Here is a 15607-nt window from a genome sequence, read left to right as displayed (position 1 = left end):
ATACCACAACTTTTCAGACATAAATCAGATTCATAGGCTTAAATATTCACAGACACATGTCCCAACACAGAACTAAAACGTTCAACGTGGATTTCCTGTTCTTTTTCACAGCCCCTTCATCTGAAACCATGACGTCATCCTCAAAACTGCTTTAGAAAAGACACACGTGCAAAGCCTCCATCTTCAAGTTTACAGAAACATTACATACTTGACTCTCCTATCAAGGTGCAGATGTTGGAGTGAGGTAGGGATTTTGCTACGACAGCAGTAAGTATGTCACGAGGAGGGTTTGAACACGGACATCTCATGTAAAACAGATGGAACCCTGAGGTTGCGGTGGCGTCACTTGCGCGCAGTGATTGTCGTCGGAACGTTCGGCCCGTGCACGGTGCTCCCTCTTCTTCCTTTTTCAGTATAGTCGCTTCTCGTAACTAAAGGAGAAAAAGGAGCGTGGCTTTAGTTCTAACACTTACAAAACATGGCTTCAATAGACAGGTTTACTTACATGGCACAAAAGAATATCTAATAAGTTTGCATGGAGAAGAAAAAGGAAGTGAGTTTGCTAAATGCACACGGGCTACAATGAAAGGACTAAATGTGGGATTATTTAGAAATGAAAGCAAAGAGAGAGCACAATCAAAAAGTAGTAGATGAACGTCCTACTCACGAGTGCAGGCCGTGGACTCCTCCCTCCATCTGAGCAGACATGGTTCTCTTCTCAAACTTCAGCTCTCCAGAATACATCATTGACCTGTCCAAACAAAGCACACAGTTAGAGTCAGGGGATCAGTAACATGCTCAGTTCAATTTGACTGATAACTATGGCACAGGAAGAACAGATCGTACACTTCAACAGTAAAAGAAGAAACAACCAAATCTAACAGGATTACGCCATGACTATGTGGGACAATGTTATAACATGGTTTGAAGCAAAAAAACATTTTTCTTTTGTTACAAACGTCTCCTTCAAAGCCTTTTAACCTTTTTTTAACCCCCACCTTAACCAAGTGCATTTTCTCCACTTCAACCCAAATTGAAAAGCTTCTTAACCTGAGAAGCCTATATAGCCAGTGTAACGGCTCATTTGAAAGCTAAGGCCTAAGCTCTTTTCTCATTTTTATAGTCACGTGTTCGTCACATTCATCGCATTTTTGTTGCATTTTTATCATGTTTTGTTCACATTTTCGTTGCATTTTTGTCACATTTTCATCATCTTTTTGTTGTGTTTTAAAAAAAAAGAAAAAAAAATGTGACAAAAATGTGGCAAAAGTTGGGTTTGTAAGCCTTAGCTTTCAAATAAGCCGTTGCATTGGCCTATAGGCTGTAAGAAGCTTTTAGATTTGGGTAATTCTCCAAACTGAAGACAATGTGCTCGGTTATGGCGGGGGTTAAGGGGTTAAAGTCATGTCCTGTCCCTGGCCATATGACATTTTATAAACATTATGTTTTCATGGAGTTGCCTGGGGCTGTGTGATTTGAATGTACTCCCCCAGGACACAAGATGGACAGTGATGTGTTAACTCAGGTAAGTGGTAGTTTTAGTGACAAAGTGCAAGGAATGTGACTGACCACTTTGCTATAGTTGCAGCAGTTTGTACATACCGTAATATGGACAGACTCTTGGCTCCTATGTCCTGGCAGCCGTGTTGGATTCCAGCGATAAGGTATGGGACAAACTTGTGGATGGAGCCTTTATCTTGCACTGAGCCAGACACGCCTTGGGCTACTTTAACCTTATCTCCTTCACTGTAATAAGAAGCCAGAGATTGGCATCACGTTCACACTATTGTCATTTTCCTTTTCTGACCTGAAGTAACGTTTCTGGCTGTTGTTTTTCTCCATGGCGTCCAAAGAGCCCATCCCGCGGTATTTCTTTAATCGCACGCCATCAGAGAAGAAGTACTCTCCTGGGGCCTCGGTGGTGGCCGCGAGCAAGGACCCCATCATTACTGCGGAAATGGGAAAAAGAGTAAAAAGTGTTTCTTCAGTATTTCTTTAAAATAAGTGATGATTCATTGAAATGATGTCCTTAGTTTATGTTACAGGCAAAGTAGATAATGCAGTCATTCTATAGAATGCATGGCTTTTATTATCGACTTTACCTAGAAAAGTGTGAAAGATTTCTGTAGCTTTTTGTAGTAAATAGCTCTGCGCTGCCAAATGTTAAATGTGTACCTCAAAGACAGATACTAACTTTACAGTTTATTAATACTGCTCACCAGTAGAAGCACCGAGCGCCAGAGCTTTGACCACATGTCCCACTGTCTGTATCCCTCCGTCTGCGATCACGGGCACCCCGAAGCGCCGGGCGTACTCAGCCACTTTGTACACGGAGGTCCCCTGAGGCCGGCCACATGCCATCACTGCACAACAAGGATCTACATGTGAAAAGGATTCCAGTGAGTTGCTCTCTTTGACAGTGTGCGGATGGTCCGACCTTCCTGAGTGATACAGATGGAGCCACAGCCCATTCCCACTCGGAGAGCGTCCACTCCGGCGTCGATCAGGTTTTTGGCCTGAGCAGCTGTCACCACTGCACAAAGAACAACAGAACAGACATGTGAACAACAACATGTGAACGGATGAAAAAGGAACGGTCTACAAAGACAGATATTGGCTTGTCTTACCGTTTCCACCCACCACCTGCAGCTCAGGGTACTTCTGTTTGATATAGTTAATCGTGTTAATCTGGTAAACTGAGTTTCCCTGTGAGGAATCCTGAGACACAAAAGAGGAAATGTTCACCAATCTGCTATAGGGTTTTGTTATGAGGGCATAGTCAATATTCTTCAATTACAAAATCATCATAAGATTCACACTGAAGGCTAGGCCATATGAAAATGGTAAAAAGACACAAACTGAATCACTTGATTTTCTATTGATCAGTCCGTCAGTTCGTGGGCAATTTATGTGGGCAAATATATATATGTTTTTTGTTGTTGTTGTGAGAAATAAGGAAAAACTCTAAATAGGCAGTTGTTTTAACCATTACCCCTCACCCCTAGCCGAGTGCATTTTCTTCAGTTCGGCTTTACCCAAATGTAAAAGCTTCTTGACTGGAGCTTACAGACAATAGGCCTATGCACCGCCTCATTTCAAAGCTAAGTTACCGTGTTGTTGTCACTTTTTAGATGTTTTTATCCATTGCTTTTTTCTGACTTTTTCTTTGTTTTTTGTCTCTCTATTGTTGCTTTTTTCTGACTTATTTTTTGTGTCTTTGCCACATTTTTGTTGCTCTTTTGATGTTGTTTTTGTTGCATTTTTGCCACATTTTACTTTTGTTGCTTCTTCACATTTTTGTCACTTTTTTTTTTGTTGCTTTTTGTCACTTTTAGCTTCATTTTTGTGGCTTTTTTGTCATGTTTTCATTCTCGTTTTTTGTTGCTGTTTGATTAAATTTTTCGAGAAGCTTTTAGATTTGGGTAATGCCGAACAGGAGAAAGTGTGCTCGGTGCAGGTGGGGGTTAAGAGATTAAACAGTTGTATCTATGGGTACTGTTAAAGGTTTTTCGATACCGATACCTGAACAATAATGTGTGGAAGATCTGCAAATCTACAATATCGGGTTCATCTCCAATGTCAAGAAATGTGTGAAAAATGGGGAATAATTTAGCAAAAGATTTTTTTTTTTAATTTAGCAAAAAATCCAAAAAAATAGGGGAAATATTGGGAGAAAATAGCAAAATTACTACTGAGAAAAATGAAAAAAAAAAAAAAAAAAATAACTGGGACAAAATCGAGTGCCATTTTGGGATTCTGATAAAATAACAGTTGTAACGTAAATGCCACCTTTCCTTTTTCATAAGAATGGTGAATCAAAGGGAAATGCTCTGTACTTCTGCCATTCCGATCTAAAGCAAAGCAATGGGTAATAAAAACCCACCAACACGACCACGTCCACTCCGGCCTGCATGAGGAGGTCCAGCCTGTACTTGTCGTCCTCCCTGGTGCCGATGGCCGCTCCGCACAGCAGCTGCTTCCGAGAGTCCTTCGAGGCCAGCGGGTAATCCCTGTTCTTCTTCAAATCTGTCCTGGCGATGATGGCCACCAGCTCGTCACTGTCATTCACGATGGGCAGCTTCCCTGAAAGTGGACGAGGGCTTACGTTACAGCTGTTACGTGAGGATAATTGACCTTTCGTAAAAGCCCCACCCCCTTAACAAGTGCTAGCTAGCTCCGGCAAGAAGTGGAAACAGCTTTTTCTGAAACTCCTGGCAAACGACATGCCGGATATTAAACCAGTCTAACCTTTGCTTACAGCAGGTACTGTTTCCAACTTTTTTTCTCAGCGCTTAAGGGAAAAAACACGCTGTACTCCATTACTTTCTATGGCTGGACGCACGGAGGATGTCTGGTACCAGCGGTTGCTCTGAGGTGTGATTGGACAATAGATACAGACGACATAGAAGTAAAGTATCTTTAGGGAAACACAATTTTTCACTCTTTTCAGATGCTTTCTGGCGGAATATAAACTTATTTATCACACACAAATAAAGTAAAGTCAAAATCGGATGACTTTACACATGGGTGTTTTTTCACAGCAGATTGTTCAGTAGAGGTGAAAAAACGGCAGTCGTAGCTAGCGTTAGCATGTAGCAAAACATGAAGCATTATGTTGATATGAAATGGTACGTGAAAGACACACACTAAGGGACACACAATCGTGAAGTGAAATTAAATTGATACATTTTCTGTTATAAATCAAAAACTGAAAAGTGTGATGCAGACAGAATCATGAAGTCCAAGAACACACCAGACAGGTCTGGGATAAAGTTATTGAGAAGTATAAAGCTGGGTTAGGTTATAAAAAGATTTCCAAAGCTTTGCACATCTGTCAAAGTACAGTTAAATACACCATCCAGGAATGGAAAGAGTCTGGCATCACTGCAAACCTACCAAGACCCGGCCGTCCTCCTAAACTTACTGACCATCACATGAACGTAACCTACTAGCGGAAAATATCAAGATTTTTTTTTCTACCCATCGAGTATATTGGAGATGAGACTGAAATATTAACCCTTATGCTGTAGTGTTGCCCAAAGGCAGCTTTTGCGATCTGTTTTCTGTTTTTCAGTCAAATTATTCAAACACAGATGCATTGGTCTGTTACCTTTTTTGCTCCGCTGCAGAATGTCATTAGCTTCTTTTAGCGTCACCCCAGCAGGCGCCACCACTAAGTCTTCTCTTTTTGTCATTGCCTGGGTCCGAAAACAAGAATTAATGTGACATTACTTGGATATAGTTGGGTGATTCGGTTTTAAAACCATGTCCATTTCAGTCGTCCAGGTTATTTCAAACTTCTTGCATTCGAACAAAACTGGAATCACATTGAAAAAAGCTGATCAACATGTGGTCGAGGTGGTCAACAAACAGGCCATGAAGAAGCTCCCGAGATGGGGAGTAAAAGGTTGGCGTCTCTTTAAATAGAAGTGAGAAACTTGCATGGAAAGAATTTAGATAAAAAATAAACGCGAATGAAATTACTGCGGCTGTGCCTGACAATTCAAAATGTCAAGCCGTGAAAGGAATAGTTACTGAATCTTAAACTGTGAACAACAAGCTCAACTCCTTTGTTGCTTCCACAGTTCTTGGCCCGTGAGAGCGCGGTGAGTATTGGAAAACACAAATATATTTCACTTGTGCATTGAATAGAGCCAACAGTTGGTAAAGGCAGTCTTTCTAAACACAATCATCGAATTATTAATCATCTATTCACTTTCACGTTAGGCCCGTGGCACAGTGACACTGAGCTGTTTTGGCCCTAGGAAGGAAAACGTTTGGCCAACTCTATTCCATAGAATCACATGAGATAGGATAGTGTGACATAGAGCACAGTGAGAATTGGAGGAAACAGGAATAAACCCCAGATGTACGCTTCAATCCCTTTGTGAAAAAGAGAAAACAAAGTGCACGTACTTCTGCGAGGGGTCTGTCGTGGTCCTTCTCTGACAGGAAGTCGATGTCTCTGGACGTGACGATGCCGACCAGTTTGCTTCCCATCTTCCCGGTCTCAGTGACTGGAATCCCCGAGAATCCGTGTCGGATCTTAGCCTCGAACACGTCCCCCACCGTGTGATGAGGACTCATGACCACAGGGTCTGTGATAAAGCCCTGCTCGAATTTCTGCCACAGACGAAACACGGACATGTTCAGAGGTCCCTCCATTCAAACAGCTGGAGGTGGTGTCTTTACCTTCACTTTTCGCACTTCGTTGGCTTGAAATTCAGCTGTGCAGTTATGATGGATAATTCCTATTCCTCCCATTAACTGAAGCAAAGAGAAAAATAAATGGACCTGTCGTTAACTGAAAACTCTCAGGCTGAAATGAGGGCCCAACACACTTTTTTTTTTTGGCCCAGAGGCTTTACGTGACACAGGAGAGAAAAAAAAGTCCAGGAAGAAAGGGGATGCAATGAGTATGAGCACGAGACATTCAGAAAAGAGGACATGGGAGTGCTGCAGTCACAGTCGGATCAGGCCACCGTTTTTACAGACTGAGATATGTTCTCACCTGAGCTTAGGCGAGTCGATGCGTACCTGTCTGGTCTTTGTGCATGTGCTCAGTCACGCAAAAAGACCAAAGATGTTGTTAGCATTTCGCCCAGGGGTGCCCAAACATTCTGTCTTTTGTTTTCTGTATACATTTGCATTTGAGTCTATGTACGCAAATAACATGCTACATTAAAACAAATGTTAACTATGGCAAAATCCTAATTCTAGTTTAACAAAATCACCAATTGTAGCAATTTAGTGGAAAACGTAAACAACACAGTTTTACAAAAGCCTACCTACAGTGACTTTACCTCATTCATTTGTTAACTCAAAGAAAATGCAATATTAGATCATTTTGAAAGTGTCAGTTCAGCAAAAAAAAAATTATAAGTCAATTTTTAACACGCACCTTTACAATTATTAGTTGGAAAAGTTGATGCTACAACGCTCTGTGGTTGATAAACGCCAAGACACAGTGTTTCCTTAAAGGCACACTGTGTCAGATTTTGGACTATACTGTACCATCAGCACAAAACTTGCTCTCAATGACCAGCTCGACACAGAAAATGCTATTTCTTTGCAGTGGATACTCAAAGAATGGATCTGTATGAGGGCCTAACCTGTTTAACTCTCAATTCTACTGACTTTAGTTGACGTCTCCATGGAAACAAGCTAGACACGTACCCACTCCCGGTAAAGCTACAGTCATGTTTTAGCAGAGGTGAGCCGCTCAGACCAAAAGCACATGTTTGTTTGAGGTATTTTTCAATGGTGAAAATATCTATCATAAAATAAATTCTTGTGTTTCCATTTTGTTTATTGGGTCAAATCTTACGCGGTGTGGCTTTAACTTTGCAAAAGGAGTAAAACAGTGCCCCCAATTTGAAGCTGGTGGACAAACAGTGTACTGCATCCATATTTACCATTGAGAATGATTGGGAGAGAGTTGGTATTAACCAGATGCGCCGCAAAAGTAGGTCACCCTCTGGCGGGCCAATGAAATTGTGGGCCCCACTTTGGGAACCCCTGATTTAGCCTATCCCAGCATGCTAATCATACTTGGATCGTGTAACAACTCATGTAACTGTCTTTAAATAGGGTAAACATGGAAGAGCTTGGTCGCTTATAACTTCACCGTTTGGGTCCAAAGGAATATGTTGGGAGGGGCTAAATGCTAACAACATCTTAAGTCTTTTTGCGTGACTGAGTGCACGCTCAGGTAAGAAGCGACCGCACTCTTTCACGGGCACGCACAAAGACCAGACAGATACGCATCAACTCGTCTAAGCTCAGGTAAGAACATATCTCAGTATGGAAAAACGGTGGCCTGTTCCTTTAATACACACTAAGATGATAGATACTCACTGCCATGGCAATGGCCATAGAAGACTCTGTGACTGTATCCATAGGAGAGGAGATCAGAGGAGTCTTCAGGGTAATCTTCCGTGTCAGAGCAGAGGTTAGGTCCTACACAAAAAAACAAGTCACATTTGCTTTGTTATAAAATTAATATTATTATTATATAATAAGAGAGCCTACATGTTGTCACTTGATCTTCTGTGGTTGGTTTTGTTTTTGAGTTCTGAGACACAGGTGTTTGAGTTAAGCTCTGCATGCACCACATGTATGACCTCAGCATGAATTTAATTGAATTTCCCTGAGGAGCTCCCAAAGGTACAAACAATTCAAGTCAAATAACAACCTCATGTGCTGTGCTTTTAGCTAGTGTGCGAACTTCAGATCTTGTGTTCAGTGATGAAAATGCCTTTGGGGAAGCAATAACTAACTTTCCCCCATGTCTTTGTTGCCAACATTTGTGAATCAGCAGCAAAGGTGTAATAATGAGAGCACACACTTACCACCTCGTCTGATGTGAAGTCTATAAAACCCGGCAGGATGAGGAAGTCACTGAGAGGACAGAGAATATACACGGTCAGGGTGTTCAAAAACACAGACTTATTTAAATCTGATTCTGGGTTCAGGAAGCAGGGTTTGTACAGGCAGCATTTTAATGCCTATCATATCTTTAATGCTACAAATATTGCATACTTCTTTTCTCAACAATAGCAACAAATATATAAATAGATAAATATTTATGAGCAAAAAAACAGAACACATTTGAGTAAAGAATTATGCAACATTTTTGTCAAAACTGCATCGGAATGTTTTTTGGACCATAATTGCAAATGTTGTTATTTTCCAAGAAATGTTGATGCAATGCCAATTTGAATTCAATTGAATTCTTTTCAATAACATTTGAGGCCTTAATTTTGACACAATTCATTCAATGACTTTTAATGCTTTGTAATGTCCCACAGAAACCCTGAGAAAGTGAGTGTATCCCTGTACTTATCCCTACGGTAAGTTGGACGACATAGAAATGTTTCATTTCCTACTATCACTATTATTATACTAGCATTACTATAAAACACAGACAGATGCTGTACTTTCAATACTATCCAATGAGCTATGATTGAGAGCAAGGGAATGAGTCTGCAGTTGTTCTATAGCAGAAGTTTGAAACCACCCGTTTTTTGCATTGGAAAAAGCTCAGTCCGAGCTTTGAAATGTCAACTTCCTAGGTCTGAGGGGAGCGGAGAAACATCACGGTGAAAATCGCGTCACAAGTTTGTTCACTTATTTTATAGATTTTATGTTGTAGACTTTTGTTCATAATTTCGGAACCATAAGAGACAGACACTTTTGTTTTTTTTTGTAATCTACATGGATCAATGGATTTTGCCTTTCAAACAAGCTCCCTCTGAAGTATCTACTAAACATGAATATCCTAAATAACCTCATACAGCGCCCGCTGCTGTCACAGTTCAACACTGACATGTTTAGAACCATCATACAAAGGATTAAAGACAAGACATTAAATATATATATATAAATAATATAATATAAAAATATATATAAAAATATTAGCAGTGCATAAAATTCCCAATAATCGGCATCGGCCTGAAAAAAAAAAACATCAGTCGACGTCTTTTAGATTTATTTCTATGAGAAAGAGAGAAACTAAAAATGAAATTACTTAAAATATCAGCTGTGTATATATATTATCGGCTATTGGCCAACCCCCTTCATATCGGTATCGGTCCCCATAAATACATATCGAGCAGGCTCTAGTTTGAACATCTCTAACCAAAGTACAGTACTAAATCCTTATATATAGTATTTTAATGCTTACTGACTGTGAACTGAACCAGGATCAACTTATACCGGGACTCTCAATTGAATTAATTGTTCCTTGTGAAGTGCTTTAGGAGACTAGGTGACTTGCCAAAGAGCTACAAGAGCAGGGCTAAACCCCCCCCCCCCACAGATAGGTCCGAGTAAAAAGTGCTTTCTAGCCATTCCTGAAAAATATGGGCTTAGATCGTAATCCGCCATCTTTCCAAACATTTAGCACTCCTCCCTCTCGCAGTGATAAGCCCTGCATATAGCCCCCATTAGGGAAAGTACACTCGCGTCCATTAACAGCATCCATTCATCCTTCAAAGTCCTATTACTCACTATAATCCCCCCATAATATCAGCAGGCGCACGTGTCATATGAGATATGAATAGAAAAAGCATTGCATAATAACTGTATTTCCTTTTAACTCTGGGTCAGCATCGAAATAGCCACGGCCGCACCATGACCTGCAATTGTATCGAAATGGCAATTTGAGTTGTACCACTTAAAAGAACGAAGGCAGCAAAAGTCAAAACATGTGGCAAGGTTTGGCTGTTAGTGTAGTTACTCCCCTTTTCTCTCCAATCTTAATGCTTCTGGTCTAGGACTGGGCACTGATACCAATATGATAAAACGTTCAGAGACCAAGTTTGCGTAGAAGCCTGTTGGTCCAGGGATAGCATTAAAGGCAGTGACTCGGTTGTTTCAGCTCAAATAAATAATACCAATTTATAAGAAATAGGGCCTGATCTTACACCCGGCGCAAGGACAGCGTTGCTCCAAACACGACGGTCATCTTGCCTCTGCACAGCTGTGTGACTGCGCCACTGACAAGAGGGAGTCGCTTATAAATAAAGAGTGGTCGATATGTGGATTATTACAGGCAGCTCTCCAACAGCAGCCTCACGTTATTTGCCTTGTTTACATCGCGTTGCCAAATGTTCTTCCTTTAGCATTATATTCATAATCTCTCACAGGTCAAACTAGAAAACATTATTTATCCCACTGTGAGTTAACCACTGATGTACAGCCAGTTCTGTTGTGGTGCGCGTCTATGTCTATGGTCAACACAAAATAAGAGAACAAACAAAAGCCTGTGTTCACCCAGACCTCTTGCATCCAGTCCCTTTAACGTAGAGTGTCCTAAATGTGGATACCAGAGCAAATCTAATGCACATACACATACGTACTTATATGTTAGGCCGTCACCAATAGCAAAGAGCTGCTGTGCTGTGAGCCCATCTTCAGGAACATAGCCGGTGCCTCCGCTGATCAAGTAATCTGCCATGCTGGAAAAGACACAAGTAACAAATCAGTGTTTATTAAATTACAAAACTAGAAAATAACTGGTTTGGTCACCATGTCCTGACCATTTCCCCCTAAAAGCCATGTTTGAGCGCGATCCTATTAGTGCGAAGAAGAGGAAACGCTAACGTGGGGATCCGTCCTCGTCAATGGAAAGTCCTATTGAGCTGTGACGGCAGAGCGCCGGCTAAGAGGATTGGGATGGCGGCCAAGTACCTGGTAAACATGCTTGTTACTGTAATAGAGGGCACAGGTAACATACGATAGGGTTTACATTCAGTTTTATGGTTGGATGACTATTGCAATTTACAGACTCCTACCCTGCTCTGACGGAGCATGTTCCTAAAAAGGGCATAAGGGCGGGATCTAGACTCTGCCCTTGCGGGGCGCATAGTTCCGTCGTGGTCACGTCTGCGCCATTAGCTCAAATGCTAACAGCCTGTCAATCAAAGTCCGGCCCTCATTAGTATACGAGATTTCTAAACCAGGCTAGTTTCTTTAATTGTAACTAACCCAACGTTATCACAGGAGCAATATCTAGCTGTAGAAAGTTCCCAAAAAATAGAAACCTGGCTTTACAGTTCCTTAAAACGTGTGTAAAGTGCAATGCTAACTAATACAAAACGTTTTTCCAGCCACAAATGGAGGTACTGCAGCAATGGTGGACAATGTCGGCCCCTAGGGTTGCGGTCATAAAGCAATGGGCGCTGGCTGCTCTGCTTTATGCCCACGAGGCCGCCATTGCTCCGCCATTGCTGTAGTACCTCCATATCGCTGCTAGTGCCCCATTGAAAAGAATTGGCGTTTAGACAAGTTAAAAACAACTTTAACGCCTGGTTTCTATTTTTTTCAACACTAGACTAGGCTAGATATTCCTCCTGTGATAACACTGGGTTAGTCACAATTTAAGAAACCAGGCTGGTTTTCATAAGAAGAATTTTTGGTCGCAGCGCGAGCTACACGTCACGCAAGGGCCGAGCCTACAATGAAGATCCCGCCCTTATGTCCTTTTAAGGAACATGCTTCGTCAGAACTGGGGAGGGGGAGTCTGTAAATCCGCCATGACTTCCCCCACGACCTTAGTCATTATGGTAAACGGGTAAACGGAAGGAGTGAGCAGAAGCTGTCCATTTATATATATAGAGTCTATGTCATTAAGCAGTGCAACCAGCGGCCAATGCGCTAACCCCATAGTTCAACGTCTACATGATCAAAATGACATGTGTAAATATGCACTGTGGACTGAATTCTTTGAAAATCTAACCATAATTGTACCTCTTTTTGTGGTTGTTTTGAATGTTCATATACAGCTGGAGTCAAGCAAACAGCTAGGTATAGATAGATATTTCTACTTGTCAAGACAGATGGATTCAAATTAAGGTCAAATATTAATAATTCTAGTAATTTTACCTACTTTTTCCAGTGAAGTCATAATTTCCCTTCTTGTTCCCTTGTTTTGGTCTGAATTTGTTTTTTTAGGTGTTGTTTTGACACAATTTGATGATAAAACCATTGCTTGCGTTTCCATCTATTGGAACGTTAGTGTGATAAAACTAAAAGGCGAGGAAAGCGCTTCTCTTTGGTCCTACTGACATTCCTGTAATACCACCCCCTGGTGGCCAGGGGCGACTCCAAAAGACACTTGGTAAACAAGGCTCCTATGTAGCTGTGGATCTCCCTTGCATTAATTAAAAGCCTGGCTCCAAAGAGTTTCTCTTTTCTAAAACTGTCTATGACCCATGTGACAACGCTGGGGTAGGTATCATATTTTTAACTGTGCTGTTTTTGTACAACAATAAAAAGTTGAAGCCTAAATCTAAGATTGACTTCCTGCCTTTTTGACCTTTTAAGGAACAGGATTCACAGACTAAGCAGCCTCGTCAAATTCACAGGCCACACGGGATCATTACTATGAATGGGGCTGAATGGATAACCGACTATCTCTTGTATATTCTTGTGAACATGGTTGAAACAGCTTGGAAAAAAAGAAAAACTATTGTTACGATCAAAACAGTCATCAAAAGCCATATTCACACATGCACCCTCCACAGAATGATGTCAGGAGAGTTTCCAAACATCACGATCTTTGCCCCGTCCAAAAGAACGTGGAAGTTGCCTCACTGACCTCTCTGGCTCGTATCCCGCTTGAATCCTCGTGGCGCTGTATCTCTGGGCGGCCGTCTCATGACCGTGTCCGTGTGGGGAGGGGTGCCCGAAGGCCCCGTAGGCGTGAGGCGGCTCCCCGCCGTCCCGGTTCACAATGCGGGGCCGTGCCGGTTCCGTGTCCCCTACAATCCTGCGGTAGTCGATCTGGTAATTGTCCCTTTCTCCGTCTCCGAAGCGGTCAAAACAATGACCCTCCATCTCTTGTAAATCCAGGGTTACAGCCGCTCTAATTGAACCCGCCGAGCTTAAAAAAGAAAGACTTTAGAATCCCATCGTCACCGTTCAAAACGAGCAGAAGTCAGATGTTTCCGGAGACCAAAGAGGCAGCAATTAAAAGAGATACACAAGTGCTTTGAGTGCGCTCCTTTCAGAGACACCTGACAGCAGGGAGAGCTGTCCTACCATCTGTTGGCTCCGCTCCTCGGTCCAACGATGTGAGATGGTCGAGCTTAGAAGCGGGAATCGAACGGAATCCCTCTCAGGGTTCCTTTGCAAACATGTTATTCCATGATATTGCCACGGGATCATTCAAAGAATCTTTGAACAATGCATTGACAAAAAAAAGTGACTTAAAAAAGATCCAACAAAGCAAGACGATAGAGGTGCCTCCTTAAAAGTTCAGAATCATTCAAACTTACACATAAAAAGAACAACTTTCAGCAAGTGTTTGTCGTCCAAAGTCTTAGCTGGTGTGCACCGGAGTTGAAGATGTGTCTGTCTACAGTCTGGACTTGTTATGCAGAGTAGTCAGGTGCTGTAGCCCGGGAGAGCAGCACCCCCCAGGAGAGGAAAGGCCTTTGAGAGAGAGATAGAGCGAGCTTCTGGGCCGGTAATAGCTGCTCGGTCTCCACTGTACGCGCTCAGCTTAACTCTGTTTCTGACAGTAGCCACACGTCACTCTCCCACAAAGAGGATTGGGAGCATTAGCCCAGAAGGAGGGGGGAGGACAAGGACAGGGTGGGGCCAGGGAGGCAGCAGGGAGAGCAGGGTGCAGGGCTGAGACGGTTCAAGATGGCACCCCCCTCATACTCCACCCCCTGAGGATTACAATGGTGTGAAGAAGCCTGTTGCACTTGAGGAGCTCAGGGTCAAGGAAAGAGAGGAGTTACATCCCCCACATTGTTCCTGTCCGGGCTTTAACGACAAATAATGAAATACTTTTGACTAGTTACAAGTTCTTCCTCAGTTAAAGGTGCATTATGGAACTTTTTATGTGAAAAAAATATAACGTTTCAGTGACCCAGCGGTTCTGTGAGTGGTTAGCATGGCGCCTTTACTTCTCATCACACCGGCCTCAATGACACTCCAGGATCAATTGTTTTTAGAGTTTCTGGTAGGTTTTCAATGCTGACAGAATGCTCTCACCAGAAAATCTACAAAATCCTGGCACGTGATCGAAAGTAAAGGCGCCATCCTAGCTATCCATAAAGTTTGTTTCCGCAGAAAAAAGTTGCATAATACTCCTTTAAGTTCAATTTCAGCCATTTTTTTAGTCTTATTTTGAGTTGATCGACAACAAATTGCTTAAGATCGTTTTTTTTATTATTCTAACCAAAACTTCCGAATTGAAATAGATACAGACGGCAACGCATCATAAAAGGGGGGCGTGACTGAGCTGGGGAGGGACGGAAGCTTGTTCTGGGAGTAATATAAGACCATGAGGCTAGGGGGCCGCCATTGTCCGCCATTGCTGCAGTACCACCTCCGCCGGCAAAACAAGCTAGTTTTCCGTTAGACAGCATTGCATTTTACACGCGTTTTAATGGAACTACATGTTATGCGAGGGCCGAGTCTTCAGTGAAGATCCCGCCCTTATGCCCTTTGTAGGAACATGCCCCGTCAGAGCAGGGTAGGAGGAGTCTGTTAATCCGCCATGATTTCCCTTTCGAACGTGGTCATTGTGATAAACAGGGAGGAGTGATGAGGCGGAGTCTATTATTATTATGTTTACGTTTAGGAATCACACATTTTCACTATTTGGAGCCAATTTTTTTTCTGGCGGATTATAAATCACACAAATAAAAAATAAACACACAAATAAAGTCAAGCCAAAATCGGGTCCTGGTGGATATTTTTGACACAGCAAATTGTCCAGTAGAGGGTGAAAAACCGGCACTCAAAGCTAGAGTTAGCAGGTAGCATGTAGCTAACGTGAGAATTATGGTTAGCATTCTCCATTATGTGAGTATTCCTGGGCTGTTGAACCACTTTGCTCCTCTCCATGCATCTGTATCTTTATTTAGTAAAAAAATATATTCCTAATTCAGTATTTGCTAAAGTAATGGAGTAATGGGTGAAAGAATAGTTCTTTCCCTCTGGCAGCTTCGAACAAGAGCATTTATGAGCGATTCCAGCGATGCCGTCTGTATCTGTGGTTTAATAAAATATATCACAAAGACATTCTGATCTCAATGTTTCAGACAGTTAACAAATGAAGCTGTTTTGATCCTCATAATGTGCAGCC

General features: G+C 42.1%; 1 protein-coding gene across 2 annotated transcripts; it reads right to left on the bottom strand.

Moving 5' to 3' along the window:
* Positions 1–291: 291 nt before the first annotated feature.
* On the bottom strand, positions 292–13443 carry impdh1a (IMP (inosine 5'-monophosphate) dehydrogenase 1a). 2 transcript variants are annotated; one of them, XM_079567819.1, is made up of 16 exons: positions 13103–13443; positions 10863–10961; positions 8352–8400; positions 7858–7959; positions 6193–6267; positions 5917–6123; positions 5111–5198; positions 3884–4083; positions 2628–2718; positions 2438–2533; positions 2220–2363; positions 1808–1949; positions 1603–1746; positions 668–751; positions 506–522; positions 292–431 (listed from the first exon to the last, which is right to left on the bottom strand). In XM_079567819.1, the coding sequence occupies exons 1-16, from the start codon at positions 13339–13341 to the stop codon at positions 343–345; spliced, it is 1866 nt and encodes a 621-aa protein (XP_079423945.1). In that variant the 5' UTR covers positions 13342–13443; the 3' UTR covers positions 292–342. The 2 variants fall into 2 exon arrangements, with proteins under 2 accessions (XP_079423945.1, XP_079423944.1); XM_079567818.1 differs by lacking the exon at positions 506–522.
* Between the last annotated feature and the right edge of the window lie 2164 nt (positions 13444–15607).

The sequence above is a fragment of the Gobius niger genome (genome assembly GCF_951799975.1).
Source record: "Gobius niger genome assembly, chromosome: 12".
NCBI classification, from domain to species: domain Eukaryota; kingdom Metazoa; phylum Chordata; class Actinopteri; order Gobiiformes; family Gobiidae; genus Gobius; species Gobius niger.
This window is presented reverse-complemented; position numbering and strand designations above follow the sequence as displayed.

Coding starts and splice junctions, on each gene's coding strand:
- impdh1a (XM_079567819.1), bottom strand. CDS start 13,341: ATGGAGGGTCATTGTTTTGACCGCTTCGGAGACGGAGAAAGGGACAAT. Junction 10,962..13,102: donor GCGGGATACGAGCCAGAGAG/GTCAGTGAGGCA, acceptor TGTCTTTTCCAG/CATGGCAGATTACTTGATCA. Junction 6,268..7,857: donor CTATGGCCATTGCCATGGCA/GTGAGTATCTAT, acceptor TCTTTGCTTCAG/TTAATGGGAGGAATAGGAAT.